Source organism: Sitodiplosis mosellana, unplaced genomic scaffold (assembly GCF_009176505.1).
Source record: "Sitodiplosis mosellana isolate CC-2019 unplaced genomic scaffold, AAFC_SMos_1.0 Smas_scaffold_6166, whole genome shotgun sequence".
Classification (NCBI taxonomy): Eukaryota; Metazoa; Arthropoda; class Insecta; order Diptera; family Cecidomyiidae; genus Sitodiplosis; species Sitodiplosis mosellana.
Window position 1 is genome coordinate 1,791,434 of NW_022601407.1, and position 23,154 is coordinate 1,814,587.

The 23,154-nt window shown below is 34.7% G+C and overlaps 2 protein-coding genes across 2 annotated transcripts; one reads left to right on the forward strand and one right to left on the reverse strand.

Annotated features, from left to right (window-relative positions):
- Positions 1-6,149: 6,149 nt before the first annotated feature.
- LOC129574981 (oligodendrocyte-myelin glycoprotein-like) lies at positions 6,150-8,599 on the forward strand. The gene is made up of 6 exons (XM_055457715.1): positions 6,150-6,409; positions 6,979-7,133; positions 7,206-7,432; positions 7,493-7,768; positions 7,866-8,208; positions 8,267-8,599. Exons 1-6 carry the CDS (start codon positions 6,348-6,350, stop codon positions 8,476-8,478), a joined length of 1,275 nt encoding a protein of 424 aa, XP_055313690.1. The 5' UTR covers positions 6,150-6,347; the 3' UTR covers positions 8,479-8,599.
- Positions 8,600-10,977: 2,378 nt separating this feature from the next.
- Positions 10,978-19,557, reverse strand: LOC129574971 (chondroadherin-like). The gene is made up of 3 exons (XM_055457699.1): positions 18,774-19,557; positions 12,071-14,245; positions 10,978-11,954 (listed from the first exon to the last, which is right to left on the reverse strand). Exon 2 carries the CDS (start codon positions 14,210-14,212, stop codon positions 12,566-12,568), a length of 1,647 nt encoding a protein of 548 aa, XP_055313674.1. The 5' UTR covers positions 14,213-14,245; positions 18,774-19,557; the 3' UTR covers positions 10,978-11,954; positions 12,071-12,565.
- Between the last annotated feature and the right edge of the window lie 3,597 nt (positions 19,558-23,154).

Genomic DNA, 23,154 nt, shown 5'->3' on the forward strand with positions numbered 1-23,154 from the left:
AGCGTTTTGCCGTCTAAAAGTCGTGACGCGATATTTTTCCTTATTGTGAGTAAATTTTCACAATAGTGAATGCGAAAAATACTTTTGAACCTCGTATGTAGTGATAATACAGCGTCCTAGCGTCACTCAAAATGATATCAGTCATTTTGAGTGGTAAATCCACGCACAGGAGCGTCACTCCATTTTAACCTCGTCTAGAGGTTTTGCATCTGATAAAATTATTACAATAAATTGGATTCGATTTACTAAAAATCAAAGCAACATATTTTGAAGTTGTTTCAAAATAAGAAAATCAAAAGGTGAATGCTGTTTCGTTTCGTTTATTTATACCAAAAAATGATGCACAAAAGATATTTATGAGCTATTAATACTAGTATTAATATGCTACGATTGAATAATTAGATTCATTTTAATTGATTTATTCCCTAATCCTGTAATTTTGATCTATTCCTTCACTGCAATCAAATGAGCATTGCGCATGTGCCGCTTAAGAGCTATATTAAATTGACACCTATAGCTGCATAATCCACAGTTTATTGGTTTCATGAGACGATCTCCCTGAAACTTGGCAACAGCTCTGCCGAGAGATTTCTTTGAGCGTTGCTCATTCTGGACCAGCTTCTTTTCACCGCGAATCTTCCGACTATTATTTTTAAGCAAGTGGAAGTGTACACTACGTTGATGTCTAATTTTTAGCTCGGCTCGGGAGATTGTCTTCGTGCGATAGTCACATTTCAATGGGACTTTTCCAGAATGGAGCATCATATGACGACTTAACATTCCTTTGCGTATGTAGTGAATCTTACAATCAAAGCACTGAAATAACTTTTTACTATTTTGCGATTGTTCTGCGATTCTCAGTGATTCTTCCTGTGCTCGTTTTTTCACAGAAATTGAATGAATGTTGCGCATGTGATTCGCAAGAACAAGGACGTTTTTAAATTGGGTATCACAAAGTTCACACTTTATTGTTTTTTCCTTTTTCCCTTCACACTTCATCATGTGATTCTTAATCACCGTTGTACTCGATGAATATTTGCACCGGTAACACTCATATGATCGAATACCGTGGAAAAGCTCATGCAAATTACCCGTCAATTTGTCGAGTTGTCGAAGCAAACTGAAATGAACAGACCTATTATGAATGATGAAATCCGAATTGTTAACGAATCTTCTGTCGCAGAATGTGCATTTGAGTGGCTTTTCTTCGTTATGCATTCGTTGTTTGTGCTTTAATAAAAGGTTTGGCTGGCGAAAACTTTTTTGGCAAATTTCACACTGGTATCTTTTCATTGGCAAATGAGTGGGCCTATGCTTTATCAAACTTTTGCGACTGGAACATTTCAGACCACAAATATCACATTCGAACTGGTTGATTCCATGCAAGTCTGCTAAATGCTTGATTGCCATCCACATTGGTCCGAAGTATTTGCAAAGTGTGCACTTATATTTACGATTTTTTGTATTTTTTATCAAATGAGAGTGTGACTGCTGTTGATGCTTGTTTCTTTCATCGATCTGAGGGAATCTTTCGCTACAGTATTCACATCTGAATGGCAGAGAATGCTTGCGCATATGTTGCCGTAAGGAATAGGAGTTACTAAGAATTGTCTTGCAATCAAAACATTGGAATATCTTTGTATTTACTTCTGCTTTTTTGATCATATCTTTTGGGTGTTGAATGCGCATATGTAATTCTATACTACTTTTGTTTGAATATCTATAGTTGCAAAGGTTACATTTGAATGGTAAAACGTTTTTGGTTTGTCCTTCTTGACATGTTCTCATGTGTTTCCGGACGTCAGAATGATTTCCCGAATACTTGCATCGATAACATTCAAATGTTCGAATACCTTGGAATTGTTCGTGCAAGCCACCTGTCGATTTGTCCTGTTGTCGAAGCAGATCGAAATGCTCAGTCCGAACATGAACGCCCAGTTGAACCTTCTTGAAGAATCCTTTATCGCAAAATGTACATTTATGCGGCTTTTCAATCTTCATCTTTTTTATCGCTTCATTTGTCAAAACAACTGAATGAACATTGCGCATGTGATTCCTTAGAGTTTGGATCGCTGTGTATCGAATGCCACATAGCTCACATTTGACTGTTCTAATTATTTCTCTCTTTCCGCGACACACTTTCATGTGTCTCTTTAGCCCCGTAAAACTCGCTACAAGTTTGCATCGGTAACATTCAAATGTTCGAAAACCTAGGAATAGTTCATGCAAACCGCCCGTTGATTTCTCCTGTTGTCGAAGCAAACTGAAATGTTCACTTCGTTTATGAATCCTAAGATAATACTTACTGCAGAACGCTCTGTCGCAAAATGTACATTTATTTGATCTATGTGGTGTCTCTTGATGTGCTGTTTTCTGATGATGTTTAAAACCATCTGGACTGCAAAAATTTTTGTGACAAACCTTACACTCAAACAGTTTCCTTGACGAGTTATGTTTCTCATTGTCGTGGCGCGTTAAATCGGACTTTGTCATAAATGTCTTGTGGCAAATGTCACATCCGAATCGTTTTCTTTTTTGTGAATGAACGAGCTTATGCCTGTCCAAATGAGCCTTTAAACCGAAAGTTTTTTCACATTTGTCACATTTTAGTGTTTTTTCAGCATGAACCGATTTATGTTTTTTCAAGCCATCTGCGCGTGCAAATTTTTTCTGACAAATCGTGCACTCGAACTGTTTCTTCTCCGAATGAATGAGCTTATGCCTAGCTAGATCCGCTGGATCAGTGAATATTTTCCCACAAAATTTACATTTAATTGCTTCTTTAGTTGTGCCATCGCCATTTGACCCATCATTGTCCAAAGGTTCTATTTTCGGTTTGATGTCAGTTTCCTCGCCCCAAATCGATCGCAAATGATCTCTTATGCTTACATGTTGATAATAGTTCACACCGTCTTCAATTTCACTTTCAGCCGTTCTATATATCACTTCGTGGTCGTTTAGCCTCGGATCTGGCTCTTCTTTGATTCGAACCATGTTTGCACGATGAACATGGAGATGTTCTCCGTTCAAATGTTTAGTTTAGACTGATATAGTGGATGGAACGAAGGGCGTCTTATAAATATCTTTAGTGATAGAATTTAATGGGCGAGCATTGGTACCTGCTACACTGCAGCATCGATGTGACACCGTGCTGTGTTTACTGGCGAGAGTTTGAAGTTTCAGAGAAGAACCTAAAATTTTACCTTCTTTGATAATATTTACCATAAGTGCGGTAGTTATACTATTTGTTTTAATCCAGGCTTAGCTGGATTAACTTATTTTCTGCAAATACTTCAAATTTTGTTCCCTCAGTTTTTCGATTATTATTCTATAAGTGTACATTTTTCGGGCAAAGTTTCGACAGTTTTTTGTTCAAACTGAAACCATTTAGGATAATCCTCAGGTATACCATATTCGATTCTAAAAAGCCACGAACTGATTTATAGTAGAACCAGTGAAAATGAAATTGAACTACTATCAACATATTAACATAAGAAGTGTTTTTCTAAGATCAATTTGGATTGACTTCGAAGTGGATGACAAATCGTACACACATTGATATCGATTGGTGCCTTCAGCCCAACATAAAAAATTGCTTGTCAATTGAGTGAAGATGTAGTCGAATTTGTAAATGCAACAAAATTGATCTGAAAATATGCAGAATTTCATCAAGAAGATACTACATCGTGCATCTTCGTTATTTGGTCTCAAGAGATTTGTGATCATCGGATAGAATTGATCACGGAAAAGCTGTGTGAAGAGTTATAAAGACGATAACAATGGACAATGTGAATGCGATTATTCTCACAAATCATTTCAACTTAAAGCCAATTTGTGGGCGCACATGGCTTTTTATAAAGAAAGTGTTCCATACTGCAGCTGATGCAAAACCCTTTGCAATTCTAGGGGCTTTTTACTCGTTCACATACGTGCGCATAGTTTGCGTGCTACAGTGAAGAGCAGCGTATTTTGCACATAGTCACGAATATTACGCATAGAAGCCAATACACGTGCACATAAAGACGCAAAATCTGAAAAAAGGGAACAAATCTGATGGGGCCTCACAAAAATTAAAATTTTCTAGTATTCCTTCTATCATCAATTTTACAGCAGCATCGGCAAACGTTATATAGCCAGCACATAGTTTTACAGTGTTTCTCTTTGACAGTATACCCAATGATTGATGCAAATAAATTGTTCCTATGAAACATCATATTTTATGACCTAGTCGGGCCCATTATTTTCTTCTAGCTCTAACAGGATCATAAAATAGTTTACAATCGAACCGCAACCTATGCATAACACTAACAAAACAAAGTAAAATACGAATTTGCGATGAGCTCATTCAGTGAAGTTTATTTCAATTCGTTTACGTCGTTAGACGCATCCATGAACGCGACTGAATGAACTCATCAACAATGTTCTGTAATGAAAAACTGTATATTAGGAAACAATTGAATAAATTAGTGAAACTAGCGTTGGTATCTCTCCCCTTGAACGATTCACATACATACATCCACAAACATAATTACTCTTCTACTTCGCAACAAAAACTTCTCTTGTAAGAGACCATTGGCTCTTCAACGTTTGTGTGAACATCAGCTGTCTCTCTTGAAAAAGCACTCTGATTTTTAATAATTTATTAAAATTCATTCGTTCATTGAAATGGCAAATAAATTAAAGAATGGAGCTGCTTTCGAAGCGAACACAAAATTATACCCGAACGGAGACATTCAAAAGGTTCCGGCTAACAAAGGCAATCCCCAGTCCAGTGTTCGAAGTAATGTTCTATGGGTCATTAAAGGAAAAATGAGATATTGAAATCGCTGATGCAGACGTCAAAGGATTCAGAGAATTTCTCCAAATTTTCTATCTTGGTGAAGTGAAAATAACCATGGAGAATATTGAGACCGTTGTTCGTTTGGCCGACAAATACGATTTCCTCGAATATATCAACGCTGGCACTGGGTTTTTCAAAACCCAACTCACACTGGCCAACGTGTGTTGGGGCTATCAGTTGGCCTTGAATCTCAAAAATGAAGATCTGATCGACTTGTGTGAAGATAAAATTGCCCGAACGCCGAAAATGTTTTCGGCACTGAGTCATTTAAACGCTGTGATAAAAGTACTCTTCACCGCATTCTGGAACTGAATTTGATTTGCAAGAAATTTGATTTGCTGATGTTTTGGATGCATGCCTGGTGTAGGCCAAATACTCGTGTGAACAAAACGATTTGGATGCAAATCAGGCGGTAAATTTAGGAATTTAACTCGGTGATTGTTTGAAGTTGATTCAATTCTACACTGCGTAGGGGTGACTGGGTTCTCATTTAGTAGTTACATTTTACAATGCGAGATTCGATCTGCGCATTGACCCATAATGGTTCATCTGGAATAGTTCGAGATGTACCAATAACTATCACCGAATACCACATTTTTCGAAGAATAAATGAGATTCTTTACAATGGGACATCCAAAATATGGGTAGGCAGTAAATACCGACAGCTAGTAGTGAGCTCGCCACAGCCAATTCGGATTGAGCAAAACAAATTGTATTACGTTCACTTAAACATTCGATCACCTAATGGAACCTAATGGAAGCTCAGTGGGAATTCCTCAGTGGGAATGTATGATGAGATCCAGATTCTGTTTGAACGAAATGCAACCCTGGACTACGATAAGCTTTCGAATGGCTTGATTACTGATTATAGATATAGAACATAGATTTAGAAAAATAGTGTAGTTACTAACTACTAGTTCGCTACAATCATAGTCAAAAATGCCCCGATATAACCACCTGGCCAAAAATGACACGAACAATTTCACATAATTACACCTTAGTCGACTTCTTTTTATACAACACTTCAGCTCAGTCAGTTAGTTATTTATAGTGTTTAAAATTTCTGGAAGGTATTTGTCATATTGTCAACATTGAAACATTCATGCTTATTCCCTTCTTTATAATGGTAAATCACGCCCATTTCAATGTTGCTATTGTTCATGAGCTAAATGCGTTTGAATGGAATTCGTGAAGAAAAAAAAATGGCTAGTATGATTCGAATTTGCAATAATCAGGTGAAAAAATGACGTCAATTGATTAATAATTGGTCAATCGATAAGATAAGCACTTTTAGCGTGAACCACGAGTGAGTGTCCTCAATTCAATAGTAATGAACTTTATTTTGAACAGATTGGAAACATAAATATCACCTTTGTAACACGCAATTTGGATTACATGTTTGGAAGTGTTTCGAGCCCGTCTTGCGTTCAAATCGATTAACTAATTGAATAGCACCAGAACGGAACCAAACGTACAAAATTCAATTGATTTAATTGTGCAAATTAAAATGAAAAGTCTTTGTTTGAGTTTTATTGCCATCATCGTGCTACTTTGTGCATTGAAAACAAGGTAAGTTGTGTGATTCTGACAGTCTTCATATGTACTCAGTAGCCAGTAGATTTGCAAATATCCAACATCTGGGATAACATTGTAACCCTTATTAATGCTCATTTCAAAAAATTTGGTGATTCGAACCAACAAGAAGAACGACAAAGACGCTGACACATAGTTAACATTAGAATTGTATATTTTGAAACACAAAGCTAATTATTTGATTATTATTTTATTCATTTATTCACATATTTTTCACTATATCGGTTTTATGGATTTCATTTTAAGATATTATTGGTAATAACATAGTTGAGTTGAATTCGGAATGTGCGTTTATCTAATCTAACTGAACTGCGAATATTCAAACAAAGAAAGCAATAAAATTCCGAAATTCCGATCGATAACTGTTACGTTTTTTCATGGAACAAACTATATGTATCTAAATAAAAGTCCATTATTACTGATACATATTTAATATGATAAAACACGTTTAAAAAAAGTTTTAAATTGTACGATATATATACCTAGAACGGTCTATTGTGAACTTAATTTTTATTCTACCTTTCCTAATTTGCTTTTATAATTAGCGGCGAATCGTATTATGATGACTACAGTTATAAGGATTATGAAAGTAGTGAAGACTCAGTCACCGACATATCGTATCCTGCAACTACGATCCAAACATCATCTGATCTTACAACTGAAGGCAAAGTCATACACATAGGGGACCCATTAACAAAAGGTTGAAAATAAAGTTTGAAAAAAAAAAAACAATAATCCTTCTGAAAAATGACCAACCATATAACAATTTCAGAATTAAAATGCCCAAAGAATTGTAAATGCTCGGACGGATTTTATCTAGTGGATTGTTCGCATCGAAATTTAATCGAAATGCCAAAAAATGTGCCCTACAATACGGTTCAGCTAAACATGAGTCATAACTTATTGACAAAGCTTGATGTCAACGATTTGATGAATTGTACTGAGTTGAGGCAAATATTTCTGCAAGAAAATCGAATTGAAACCATTGTCAACGCTGAAGTGAGTGATATAAAGAAAAACTTAGAAGAATGAGCATCATTTTAATGATTTACTCTATAGAATTTTGCCAGATTACCGTTTTTACATCAAATCAATCTATCCAGAAATGCGTTGAAACCATTGCGCGGAGATGAATTTTCCCATGCTAAAAGTTTAGCCGCACTACTTTTGACGAACAATCAAAATGTAGTTGCAGCCAATGTGCCAATTATTCAGGCTCCAAAATTGAAAACATTGAATTTAGCTAATTGCAGCATCGATCAGTTCTCGGATAACACGTTCCAGAATCTATCATCTTTGGTGGCTCTATACTTGGACAATAACCCACTCGATTTGGTATGGCGTTCACAAACATAAAGTGTAGTTCTCAAAACCTTAGCTATTTGATTAGCTATTCGCAATATTGGACTGAGTTTCCATTCTCTTTATTAAGGCAAAAAGTATGGATGCATTTAATGCGCTAATTAACCTACGAACATTGAGCATCCCAACCGTGAATCGAGATGAAGCATTGGATTTATGTCGTAATTTGAATGCCATTGATATTATACACCTGAGTTTGGAGACACATGATATCAGTTGTTTTCTGTTCACAACTGGATCGACATATGAAGAAAGTCTGATTCCATCTATGAAAGTTCCAACTGATGCACCTTCAACGAGCACTGAACAGACCGCCAGCTTAGCCAACAGTAATGCTACTGAAACAATGAATAATGACACAAACAAGGGTACTGCATATGATCAAATGTGCATGATCTACATGATTATAAGCGGTAAACATAAACATGTCCTTTTTTTCAAACATTTCCTAACGTTTTATGGTTTTCGCAGGACTTGCTCTGCTTTTGGTTGTCGCTATCTTGATGGGATTCTGCATCATAGGCTCCAGACGATTTGGAACTGAAATGTTTGATCGCAAACGAAGCTATCGAAAGTATTACCCGGGTAATCTTACAGTTGACAATCAAAATTACGAAGCCTACGTCAAAGAAGATCTAACACCAATTTCATTGTCCGATGAATTTGAATCCAGTTCTAGATAGAAGATGAATGGTCAATAATAATGTGCAATAAAAACAAAATTTATGGTTTGATACAATTATCACTTTCAAGGCTGTACGTGACAATAAGCACGGGATATAAGAAATAAATTTTTTTTCGATAGATTCCAATGTGTTGACTGATGTTTATATTCTCTTATCTAAATCTGGAAAGTATTGTCACCAAAAAACAAAATGAAAATCGGTTCAAAATAACTTTAAATGGCATTTTGGTTTCGCTGATTCTCTTTGTGATCCAGGCTCGCTATTCTCCGAATTTCGTTGTCGGTCGAATTTTAAGGTGAATGCGTACTTGATATCGATGATCGTCAGTAAGTGACCAATATATATATATCTGTTTGAAAAAACATTTGAATCGGTAAGAATAATCTTGAACTGCCAAATTGAGTGAAAATAAATGTGAAACATAGAGTTTTTTTATATGGACTTTACAACAACAACTCCATATAAAAATCTCTATGTTTCACATTTATTTTCACTCAATTTGGCAGGTCAAGATTATTCTTACCGATTCATTTGGTAATTGATAATGTGTTGATTTTGTATTAATGAAAATATATCGTTTGCAATGTATCTTTTGAACTGATTACAATTTTTTCAATACGAATTCAATATATTCATCATATTTTTTTGCATTTGTTATTGCCACTTATTATAGTCTAAGGATAAATAATGTCTCACGAGAAATTCAATGTGGGTTTATAAATTCACGATTACTTCCGAAAATTTTCTTGAGAAATACGAAAAGAAATCGCTGACAAATAAAGAATGATTGAAGGTGTTCAAAAAAGAATGATTCGATCCCGAAGATTTCCTTCGATACTAAAATAACTGACAGAATTTTCATTTATGCTTAATGCTGGTGACTGTATAGAAACCGATATTTGGGTTAACAATACTATTTTCTTGTTTGACTATGAAGCAACGAAATAAAAGAAAATTCGAAAATATTCCAATAAATTATTCGTTCTCAACAGTGGCGGAATAATTTAAAATAATTCATAATGTATATATTAGTTTATAACGACTTTAAAAAATTGCATTGCATTGCCTGCATTTCCTTCATTTCATTGCATCGGGTACCGTTTATTCACTTCTATATACTGTGAAACTTGAGTCGTTCGTTGATTACATTGCCCGAAACGTCAAAGTACACTTATACATCCGCACACTGCATAGTAAACGATACGTTGACGTTTCGTTGCCACAAAAATGCACATGCATTTACTGATAATGCATCTATACAAAAAACAGTGTATACGTTAAATTGCCCATTTTGAAGTGTTGCCTCATTGAAGGTCCATGTTTTTCTGATTTTGAATGAAGCTCCGAAAAAATTACCGACATCCTTGATATTGTAATAGTTCGAAATCAATTTTAAAACCTAGTTTAATTCATATTTAAATTATAGGCAAACATTTGAAATTTTTTAATTTTAATGGAAACGAAAATGAATTTATTTGATAACGCAAATTTGGAAACTCAATAGATTTTTCAGAGTTTCTTATAGAATGTTTGAAAGCAACACATTTAGGTGTTGTTTGCTATTTTATAACAAACACTATAATTGAAACGCTAAATGAAATGTAGATAAATGATGGTTTTGACGAAGCTTGAAAATTTTCATTTCGAATTGGTGTAGTAAATACACATTTTCAAGCTTCGTCGAAACCATAATTTGTAAATTGAAAATAATGTTTTATGGCCATCTTCTTGTTAACCTAGATGATAATAAAATATGACCCAAAAAATAGTTTTGCCATAAAAAATTTCATAGTTTGAAACACGAAATGGATATAAAGAAAAAACGAAGTTAGTCATTTATATTATGCAATATAAATTTGATGTAACGGTAAAAAGTAATGCATCTTAATTAATTTTTTGAAAATATTCATAGGTTTCCAAATCAGAACTGTTTTTATATGATATTTCATATAACTAGATTTGTCCTCGGCATTTTGCTCGGAAATTGAGAATTTAAAAAAATTGAGAATTTGAAAAAGTCGATAGAATTTGCTGAAAATTTGTGGAATTTCGGCATAAATTGTTCTCAGAAAAATGAGCGGAACAAATGTTCCGATTTATCGAAACTCATTTTAACTTATCGGCATTTCTAGTACATAGAGAATCCGATAAATCGGAAGGATTGTTCACAATCGGAATAGAGATTCCGCTAACTTTTCTGAGAGTAGTATTCAAATAAATCGGGATTCGAGCAAATTGATCGAGAATTATGAAAAAAATTCCTTTGAATGCCTGAAAATTTCGCTTAAATCGGAAATAGGATGCCTATAATTTTGGTTGTAGTGTTTTTTTTTCGAAACTAGAATCGAAACATGTGCTAACGTAAAAAGTCCTTTCGTTGATGTTATATATAGAAGACTCATAGTTACCGAAATATAAATTTCGATTTATTGCTATGTGTGGTGACATGTTCGCGAAAAATGGTTGAAAATTGGTGTTAAATAAAAGGCAGACAAATAGATTTGATATATTATTTTAATTATTAAATTTTTTACAGTGAATTGTTTAAATATATTTGTTTCGAAACTAAGTTAATTAAATATGATTAAAATGTACACTGCCAACAAATAGTTTGTTCAGTTTTATTCGTACATAGTACGTACATATTCATTTTAATTACAATTTTCTACGCATGAAAATGAAATTAAAAATTGAAATCAGAGAAAACATCAATTTACTCATTATATCTCTGGCCGTTTGTCATTTTGCTTATCTCTTTATATTTTTTTTACTAAAACTTCTATGTATAAGTGGCTAATATGAAAAAGTCATATTAATTGGGAAAAAAATCCTTTACAGCCTTAGCCTAGTTTACACTTCAGCGAAGATTTTCTTTTAATTTCATAACAGCATTTGGTTCAGTAACGGATCCAATAACCTCGATATCAAAAAATTAAATGTTTTTCGTAATCTACATAATTTCTAGTTAATTAAGATTTTCAAGACAAACAACAAACTTTCTGGTGATGAAGAACATTCAAACTATTGTTACTGAACCAATGCATCATTGGATATACATTTTTTTTTCTCTTCAAAATGCTAAAAATTTCTGACGAAATCATGCATTGCGATTCATTTACAATTTATTTGTTTGTTAATGCCGTGAAATTTGTTCATTGCCGAACTGTAAACTAAGCTTTAGTTAAATTTAAATTGATCAGTGCTTGGACTTTATTTTCAATTTTCATTCGTATCTCTATATTCTATTATGTATGACAATATCCAATTAAATTAGTGAAATTGATAAGCAATACATTGTGTGATAAACTGGGATAAATTTGGGTAAATGATTCCTTTTAATTGATCGCACATACGAATTAAATAACTTGTTTTGATTACACACTAAACTTTGTTTGTGACCAGGGCATATGAGCTTTGCAAACAGCTCAATAGAGGTCATTGATGGCTCTCTTGTCGAACGGAATTTAAAAAATCTGCAAAGATAAAAAAGCAACGAATTAGTTTGGAGGCCAGAAGAAAATGCGTCGATATCATTTAAAATGAACCATTTTCGAAATAAGTGTCGTTTAAGGTTGAATCCTGTTCTTACCTTAAATTAAATGTTGTGTGTCGACAGCTAGCCGTGATAATATTCATGCTTGCAAAATCGATTGTTAACTTTGGATTTTCTGTTTCTTAGTGTATTGTTGGTTGTTTCGCTTCATTGGCCATATACTGCAGTCATTTTTCACGTAGTGTTCAGATCACTTCCGATATAAAACATTATTTACATTTCATTATTTACACGAGGACGTTAAAATTGGTCGTTTTTTCCGTCGATTGCTGGGGCGCTTCGTTTGTAATTCTTGACTTATTGTCGACGCAAGCTCTTGAAACCAAAGGAATGAGTACTGAGTTGATCTTGGTGAAGGAACGTGGTCGATGATGTGCTGTTGGCTGAGATGTCATTTTGTGCTCCACTATTGCCACTGCCGCATCCATAGTCGCTATTAATAACGCTGCTATTGCTTGCATTACTCGTATTACTGCTACTGAACAGATGCATTTGAGGTCCTCTTGGTGGCAATGGAGGAGCAATTGATTGTCATAATTCCGTAATAGGTGGACATGGACGATGAATTGGTGTGTAGTAGTAATGGTTCAATGTGGTTGGGTGTGCAGCCAAATTGCACGGATGCTGATTAGTTGCTTGTGCGTACGTATGACGTGATAAAAATGAATCTTCGTCGTAGTAGCTCTTTTGATATTCACGCTCTTTTGGACCGAGTGGACTTGAATCCGTACAACGGCCCTTGAGAATTGCTCGTATTTGTCGACGATACCGGTACAAGAGCAAAGCAAGTGATGTAATAGTTGCTGCTACTCCAACTAAGAAAGTTCCAAACATTGCTTGGCGTCGCGATGTTGAATGCGAACATCCCAATAGGGACGGTGAGATTGCAACCAAGGGCTCGGCACGGAGGCGCTCGGGAGCGTGACAAAATATTGTGTTGTCTTGCTGATCGTTTGGCAATTGACTAGAGTTTTTCATAATAAGCAAATTTCGCAACCACAAGACCCGACAATCGCAAACAATTGGATTTTCCGATAAATCGAATGTGAGCAGCTCACTCCATGGGAACAGACCTTCGTCGAGCGTTGTCAATGCATTGTCACGTAATATAACATGTTTCAAGTGTGGTAACCCACTCAATGCTCCTTCCTGCACGTCTGTTAGCATTTTATTCGAGGCTATTCTGATCGACTCTAAATTTGTGTTGGTCGCAAATGCGCCGGCTTGAATTTTTCTCAAATGCATCGATCCGCTGATTTCCAAACGACGTAAGTTTTTCAATCCGACAAATGCACCCTCTGGAATGATTTCAAAGTCATTTTGTCCCAACGATAGGTCTTCCAATCGTGACAATTCGCTCATATGAATGGTTGGAATTCGTTGCAAACGATTATCGGACAATTGCAATTGGCGTAGTGAATTTTCGAGTCCGTGGAAAGCGCCCAATGAAATATTCAATAGAGCTGCTCCATTCAAATCCAAACTAGTTAAACGAGTAAGCATTTGGAATGCACCAGTCGGTATGGTGCGGAATGAATTGATGCCCAAGAATAATTCGGCCAAATTGGTTAACGGTGCTAGCGCTTCGGATGGAACAGCCGATAACTGATTATCATCAAGGACGAGAACGCGCAAATTGGGCAAACCGTCGAAAGCTCCAATGTCAATGCGTGATATGCGATTTTGGCCCAAATTCAATTCTTCCAATTTTTGTAGCGCCGAAAAGGTTCCGCGTTCGATTGTGTCCAAAAAATTGCCTCTTAAATTCAATACCGTCAATGAATTGAGGCCAACAAATGTTCGATTGGTGATGGAACTAATTTTGTTGTGATTCAAATGTAATTCTTCTAATTTCTTTTGATAATAAAATGTCCGGCCCGGAATGTTGAATAGATGATTTATGCTCAAATCCAAATAAATGAGCTCAGCATAAAATTGGATGGATGAATCGATGGTCTTGATTTTGTTATTTTTTATTACTAAACGTTGTATTGACGGATTTAATGCGATTGGCAATACATCAAGCTGTCCTTCGCCACAGTTGACGACCAGCGTTCGGTCATCACATTTACAGCCCTGCGGACAATTGGCCAGTCCTTGCACTTGTGCTCCCAGGATGGCTACGATAATCAACACGTGAACTAGCATCTTTGATATTTTTGTCATTAATATTTCCATAATGATTCAAGTGGTCCGGTGTTCGGATGTTATCTGGGAAATAGAAAAAAAATCAAATTAAAATTTATAATTTATGAACTCGTTTCGAGTGAATAGAAACAAATTTTTTATATTTTATTGAAACAATCGATCGATTATGACTAACATCCAGTCTGAAAATTATTTGTCATTTGTTCTCCTTAATTGCATCTTCTGATTATCTTCCATAATATTATCTCCCTGTGCTCGCAACAGAATCGTAAAAAATACATTTAAAAGGCGATTTTCAACCATCGTGTAATTTTCACTGGATTTTTTCCCTTCAATAGTTTAGTTTCTCTCAAAGACACATTTAAGTTCCACTTGAAAATTTATTGTAGGCCTATTTTTATTTTCCAACAAAATTTATCTCGCTTTTCCTTCAACTGAGAAATTGAAAGATGTGAATTGTAAGCCGAGATAAGGATGGAGAAAAAAGAAGTCAGATGAAACTAGTGAATTTAAAATCAAAAGGCGAACAACACAAATCGTATATCGAGTGTATGAGAGGGAAACCCATAAAGAAATCAACAAAGAAAAAGTATAAAAACGTCTCAGTTGATAAAAGAATTGGATCCGAAGGAAAGAGGAAAGAATGGAATAGAAGTGAAGAATGTGGAATGGTGCAAGTATTATTCTTCGGTTAGATGGAATCATTGAGATAATGCTACATTACTAACGAGCTGCATACAGACATACAACAAACACTTTCAACGAATAGAAGCAGAAGGAATCGCCAATAACGAAGACGGCTCTGGTATTTTTAGAAAAAGCACTTCCACGTGAAAATAAATAAATAAATAAAATTAAATGATCTAGTGTAAATACAGCTCTCTGATCCATTCGCATACTCTAGTCCAATTCAATTCGTTTGGAGCCAGACAAAAGCAATACTGAATGTTTGGTTTATTATTGTATAATGGCAAACGATACACACATACATAAGCATGAATACAAATCTAAATTGGAATAAAATGTGAACCAAAATAATTCTGCTAAGCATTTTCAATCAATTCATTTTTTTTAAATCATCTATTTTCTACCTCTTTTCGTTGCTTTCAAAAACCGCTTATTCATTTTCTTGCTTACTCATTCATAATGCTCATCAAGTTGTCCTCATGAACATCATATATGATAACTGTTTGAGTGGAAATTTTGAAATGGTTTGATATCAACGAATAATCATCGTACATATATACATCACAGTATGTACCAATTGAAGCATTATTCATCAAATTAAGCACATACTTTGTATAGACACCGTACGATATAAAAACGGTCAAAAAGGACGTCTGCGATTGTCAAAAGAAAAGTTCTTCTCATTCAAAATTCTGTGAACATTTCACGTGTTTTAATACAACAATATTTTTTTGTTCTGAAATCTTAACGGGAGATATTTTTTTCTGGATCGCTGACAGTTTGGATCCGAAAATGATTAAGTCAAAAGCAAAGAATAAAAAACAACGAAAGAATCTGTGAATATCGATCGATTCGCATTAATTTTTAACAATTCTTCAGAGCAGCGACCAAATTTTAGTCCGTGTTGGATGTAATTTCATGAATGTGGTGCATTAAAATTCATGTATGACAAGCCTCCGTGTACTAGATAAAAGATATCTAACCATAATAAATGTATTTTTCATGTGAATTCGCAATAATATGTGGTAAAGGAAACCTTCAACGGTCACAAACACAATGTCATGCAATGAGATGCTATGCGCAAGTTTATACAATATGTAGCAAGAGCATGACTATAAATGTGCATCTTTAATAATTGATATGAATGCAAAGTAGTATGAAGCGTGTATGAAGTAGAAAAAGAACTGCTTTGGTTCAACAAACAAACAAAACATCATCATCAACAACAACAACAACCACAGCAGCAATGTAGAGGCAGTGATGGAAATTTCAGATTACAATGAAGGCTTAAAACTGTTGAATATCAAAGAGATTTACGAATAGACACACAGGAAAATGTAAGAAGAATGAAACAAAAAAAAATGCTGCCGCTGCTAATGCATTTTGCTTTTTTTGCGGTTTATTTGTACTTGTTTTATTTTTCTTTTGAAATATATGTATTTCACACATACAGACAATTCGCGTTCAGAAAAGAATTCAACTCACTGTAGCGAGTTGTTAAATGGCATCACAAGTCACAAAGGCATTAAAATAGCCAACAACACAGCGTTGCAACGCCAAACGAACGGATAGAACTTGGTGTATTTGCCATTTAAGATGTGTGTAAGTTTCCAGCGCGACGTTAACCAGAACGGTTTTTGCGCCGCAAATTTCATGTGCAACTGTTCTGCCAGTAAGTGGATTATATACTTTGTATTATCATTAAGTAATGAAAACCTAATTATGCAGAACGAAGATCGTAAACGAAAAATGTGAGCTATATTGTTGTGTGTGTGTATGTGTGTTGAACATGATACATTCGCCATGATAATGGGGATAATAAAAATAAAACCACTTACGAAATTCCGAATACGAAATTCAAATGTGTATGTGTATGTGTTTGTGTTGTGGATAAACTTTTCGACAATCGAAACAAAATGGAACCAATGAAATCAATGTGACTTTGTAATGTCACATCTCTAAACAACACGAAACAGTTCATTCAATCGAAAAATAACGGATGCACTCAATTGTCTTTGAAATTACACACTTTGTTAATGTTCAGTGTGTTGTGTATTTGTATGCATTTTCATGGTTTGTTTTTTTTTCTCGTTTCTTTTTATCAACATCCATCTTGAAACCACGGTTTTTATATCAATGGCATAATATAATATAATATTATGCTACTCGTAGATTTCACGCCTATTTCTACAGCATGTAGAATAAACTTTGGTTCGAATCGTTCGAGACCGCAGTCAGCCTCATATTTTATCACATATTTGTATTTACAATTGAGAGTTTCATTTTCTCGGTGCAAAAAATGCAGCAGTTTTCGCTTACACTGAGATCAAATATACATTGTGAGTTTCAATTTGAGATATACCCTTTTTGATCTTTCCATACTAGTATGTCGTGCTACTTTTTTCTTGCTGGTATCTTATTGAACGCTCCCCATTTTATCCTTGTATTTTAATAATTTTCATGTTATTCTAAGGGAGAGAAAAAAACGTGTAAGAAGTAACATGGTGCCAATTGAGGCGGCCGTTGATAGAATATCAGTGATTTGATCGCTTGAACTGGAAGAGATGATGTGGAAATAATCTGAAAATCGACTTGCCATTCCTGAATCGATTCCGATATGTGAATGTTTGTATGTGTGTGTTTGTGACTGTTTGCGTGCTTTTTTGCGCATTGTTCTCTCCTATTCTTCGTCTCCGAATGGAAGCTGTTTAAATTGTTCTTCATTTTTCGTCAAATCCAAAAAATACTGGCAAATACGAGTATTCGAATAAAACATGTTTTCATTTTTGAATACGTATTTCTCCTCGATAGAACACTACAAAAACATGTCAATGTTATCCCGTTGTGTACACACGTACATACACATTTCGATTTAGAAAGAAAAAGAAACCGAAACGATAACCGTGGGAGTTCAGATAACAAAAGAAAATTAGGTATATTGCCAAAAAGGAATGTGGCAATGTGAAAGATTCTTTTATCGTTGCGTCTACATATATACGAAAAATAAGCGAGCTTATTTCACATATTTGTATTGACAGGTCTTGGGTCAGATTTGACGATGTTACAGTTTTACGCTCTCAAAACAAGTATATAAAAATAAATTGGGAAATATTGGAAATTTATCCTTGCGCCTTGATTGAAAATGCCATTATTTTACTATCGGAACTAATGGAAAATGACAGCATGTTTCTACCAAACAAATGTACCAAAATATTTTGATAGACTACATTTTTGCTGGTTTATCCATTCCAAATTTGAAAATAAATTGATTAAAACTTAAAAACTTGCACTAGTGCTTCTGAATTAACATTGATCTATGGTTGATGGAAATGTATGTGATTTTGTGCCGTATTCGTTTACAAGTGAAATGAGTAGAATAAAAGACAGATGCATTTGCTGTATGTTTTGAACGATGTGGAATTGAAATCAGTAGATTTGTTTAATATTGTGAACATTGAAGTTCAAATAGAAACATTTATGTATTCCAATTTACGGAGAAAACTTCCTCAAGTAGCGCAATATCCAAATATTTCATTATAATTGTGCACTAGCAAATTTGAATGTATTAAATGCATTAGCATGTGAAGACCATTTCTGTGGCAAAAAAATAAACTTATAAGATGCTCGTTTTGATTTAAATGCAACAAATAAATTTCTATATAAATTGGCAGTTATCAAAATCGAATATCATTCATCAGGAGAACATTTAATAATGAAACTTGGATGATTCTTGTGTCAGAAGACAAACTACAAATGCAACTTTTAATATGTACGTTATATTTGAATTTTGAATGACCTTTCACTCAAATTACTGAACCATTTCATTTTCCTTCCTAATTGTCCAACTTCTTCAGGTTTTTGTAAATATATTTTTTTATATATAGAATATTCAAATATTTCTTACCTTTATCATTTATTCTGGACGTTGTCAGTAATCTGATGCATTGAATCCAAAGTAAAGACTACAGAATACAAATAGCAGAAAACTTAATTGGAGAAAACCTCGATCTCACTGATGTTCACAAAAGAAGTGGTCTGAAAGTGTGTCTGTTTGTGCGTGTGTGTCTGGTTGTGCATAAATATTGCTTAAATTGAACTGTTTTCAGCGGAGACTCAGCTTTAATTCATTCCTTAATCCCTTTATGCTGAAGTAAAAATGTATGACACTATTCGATTGGTTTCAAAACTCATTTCGCTGTGACTTTTAGAATTGGTAATTCATTTCGTTTGTAAGTTATTTCATAGAATATCACCAATATCACTTGAAAGATTTTCCTTATGTAACTTTTTCATTTTTTGGACAGTTCATTCTTCAATTATGATTGTTCAAACTTCACTTATTTCCAATGAATTTTCATCAATTCGAAGCAATGTTCAGCCACTCGATTTTTTGTAATGTGTCTCCAAATACACTCACTTTTGATAGTTCATCGACGTTCAAAAAATCATCATAAGAATATTATTGTTGGCTTTGAACACTTTCAGACATGCACAGTTTTCTTTTCAAATGATAATAATGCGTTATTTTTCATTAGATCCGCAGGAATATAAATAAAATATCGTTTCGAAATAAATTGAATGGTTTTTTTTAGGTGTTGTAGCTGGTGTTGGATAAATATACTTCGACAAAACGAAAAATGACACGAGACGTGCGTGCGTTTTGGTTGACTACAAAATGTGAACTAACTACATTTCACTGGATGGCGTATATTTTATATGGCCATAGAACTGTAATGCTTGCGACAGCCGTATAGCGTCGACGCTGTGAAGTTGAAAGAGAGCCATGAACAAGATGCGGACAGCTTTGGAGCGAAAAAAAGGGAGAATGCAGGTGGTAAACATGCATGATGATGCGTATGGGCGCGAACTGTGCCGCATATGTCGGTGAGCGCCCTGCGTGTTTGACGCATTTTATTCTCTTCTGCACCATTCCAACTAATACTTTTGCATCTTTTATGTGAACATGGAACGCGATTGTGTTTTATATTTCTCACTGGAATTGGTTTGAAAACGAATTCTAAACGGATATGTTTTAGCTATTCGTTGGGTGACGCATGAGCAAAATAGTGTGAGCAAATAGCATCGAATGTCGCATCGGATGAGTATGAGCAAATGAGTTCTACAGCGCGCATATAATGCTACTTGTGGTTTGACTGTTCTCATTTTAAATGGTACGCGTATACTGAATTTTCGTTGAGACATAAGACTTCCATTCGGTTGGCATCTTGTGCTGATAATTTTATTTGAATTCTTGCATTGAATCGAGATTGCATGATTCGGTGTTTCTTTTTTTTTCGCGAGAAAACAACACACAGAATAAGTAAAAAAGGGCCGACTGAACCGAGAGAGGACTTGGTTGAAATAACTAAAAAATGTATATTGACAAAATTGAGATACTTTCGTTCCCATTTTTTTGCTTTGCTTTGCTTTGCTTTGCTCAAGAAATCGCATTCGCTCGCTTATGTACTTTCTACCATGTCAATTACACGTTTTCGCTGTTTCTGCTGCAAAATGCTCTTTATGTTTCGTATGCTTTTCTCTCTTTTTGTGCACCACATTTTGTATATGTTCGCCGCACTTTTTTTTCCTCGCTGCTGTTGTGTTAAAAGGCCAGCCATGTATGTGTTATTTATTGTTGTACAGTGTTGTGTTTTTTCCTGCTGGCTTTTGTTATTATTTTGAAGTGCACGATAAATTTCTTGCACCGCTGAGCGTTACTTTACCTGATCTCAATGCCAACGGTTTAAGGTTTTGTGTGAGTTGAAGCGTTCATTTATTATTGTATGCGCAGTTCCTCTGTGTTCTTTATTCTTTCTATCTTCATAAGCGTGTGCACTGTATACACTGTACACGCTTTGGCGAGTAGTGAACTGAATGTTAGTTAAAGGGTATTGTATGTATGAACTGGACTAAATTGCCATTATTAGGCGAAAGAAACGAGTCAAAAATCATTTACTGCAATACTCTTTACCATGAAAAATTAAACATATAGTTTTGATGGTGGAAATTGTGTTGATCTATGCTGATGATTTAATAAATATTTTATTGCGCAAGAAAATCAAATTTCATTTATTTTTAATCGTAAAAGAGACACACATATTAAATAAACTTGGTCATTTTTCCAGTGGAGCAATGAACGCATAAAATATATACGTTTCAAAAATAATTTTTTCTGTATAGAAAAAAATTTCTTCAAAATGTAGAAAATGACGCTCTCTTCAGCTGCAACTGATTCGAAGAGATCATTGATTTATATCCATGCTACACCATTTACTTTGCGGAGAGAATGTCCAAAAGCATAGCAACTGATTTATCATCAGTTCAGACACATAGTTTCATATGAAGTAATATTATTCCAACAAGAAAGTATCATGCAAAATACCAACGGAAAAAAAAGAGATATGTGTTTGACCATATATTTGCAATGTTAATAATAAAATGCCTCTTCTATATCATATGATAAGAATTCATAGAACTTTTGACATTTAGAATCAAAAAAAAAGAGAGACGACGAAGAAATCCGCAAACTGGTTTTGAAAATGATTTCTATTAAAACCGAGAAAAATGATAATAAAAAAAAAGCAAACTATCACGAAAATAGCTCTATATATATGTGTATATAGTGAAGAGATACACAAGGTAACCAGAGCAGGGAAATTAAATGAAAGAAGTAAAGAAGACAAAATCAGAATCACAGAAAATTCAAAGTGCAATATATAATTTTCGTGAGAAGCACACCTGCCCATTATTATGAATGTATATCAGTTCCTTCATTCTCCTTCATCCGCTTCTTACTTTTGTTGTCTCATTATCGTTATTTTACTGCAGACAGATACACCAACCGACCGACCGACCAACCAACCAACAAACTAACCAACGTGCTACGCTATATGTGGAATGCCGCACATTTAAGATACCTTTGCCGGGCTGGACATCGGTACATACGAATGAAGCAATATCTTTAATCATTCGTCGCTGTGAATCTGTCGATGCTTATTTCACAATACATACATGCGTTGCAAGTGTACGCGGTTATTTGCATCTCTTTGCCAGTAAGCTCGGATGTATTACGGCGATCTGATATACTTGAATTATTTCACTAATTATGTTTCTCTCTCCGTGTCTCTATCTCTATCTGTCTCATTCTCCATCTCTCTCTCTCTCTCTCTCTCTCTCTCTCTCTGCCTGTCTATCTCTCACTCCTTACTACTATAGGTAATGTAAATTGGTACTATTTATTCTCTCTTCGTTGTTTTAGCTATTTGAAAAATTTGTGCATTTTCTACGTCCTTTGCTTTTATTCACAGACACAGCAATACTGATCCGTTCTTCTCCTCTTTCTATCGATATCTATACGGCAACCATTGTGTAATCGAATTCTTTTCGATAAGTTAGAGTTTCGAATTTTGTTTTACATTTGTTTCTGTGAGACTAAAGCATTCAATTTAACCACAGTTATGTCGTCTCAGGTTCATGTGCTACAGACAATTTCTTAAAACTGACTATGGGGCGTGATAATTTATGCGAAATGGTAAACAGCTTGGAGTGTGAACTAGAAAAATTAGACCTGAATGCTAAGAATAAAAACATTCGCACTTTTAAGGAGGATTTGTATCCATTTTTCCGAAAATATCATGTGAAATTGGGCGTTTTTGGAAATTGGGAAAAGTCAAAGAACATACGAGAGCATAACGCAGCCATACTGATTGGGTCAAGTTTGAATCGTGGATGAATGTGAGAAGTGAACCACACTACAAACATGACTTTTCTGAAAAGTTGTATTCAACTCTTCTGCTTTGTTTTCTATCTCTATTGTGAAATATATGTATATATGCGGACCAACTGAATTTCCAATTTAAAAATACATTTCTATGTATTTTTGCGTTAGTTTGGAAATGTAAGAGCATGGGGATACGAAAAGCAAGAGGCGAAAAAACTTGATCCGCAAAAAAAAACAAAGACGAATAAGAAATGGAAGCACATTCAGAGATAATATCGGCATTGACAGACACACTGTGCTGAGGTCAGTGACTAAAGAACTGTTAAAAAGCGGTGAAAAAAGCCGATAAAATTGTTCAAACATTCAGAGAAGCGGCACGGAAGACAATACTCTGGAGAGTTTTTTTTTCAGTTGTTTTCCATAGGCATAGAATAAAAAAAAATGAAAATAAAAACCGAATTCACTATGGATATTTCGAAGTTCCCTGTGGTTGAAACTGTTATATGGATTTGGTTTGTTTGGTTGGTTGGTTTGATAAGCCGTATTATATGTTAAAAAAAATTTA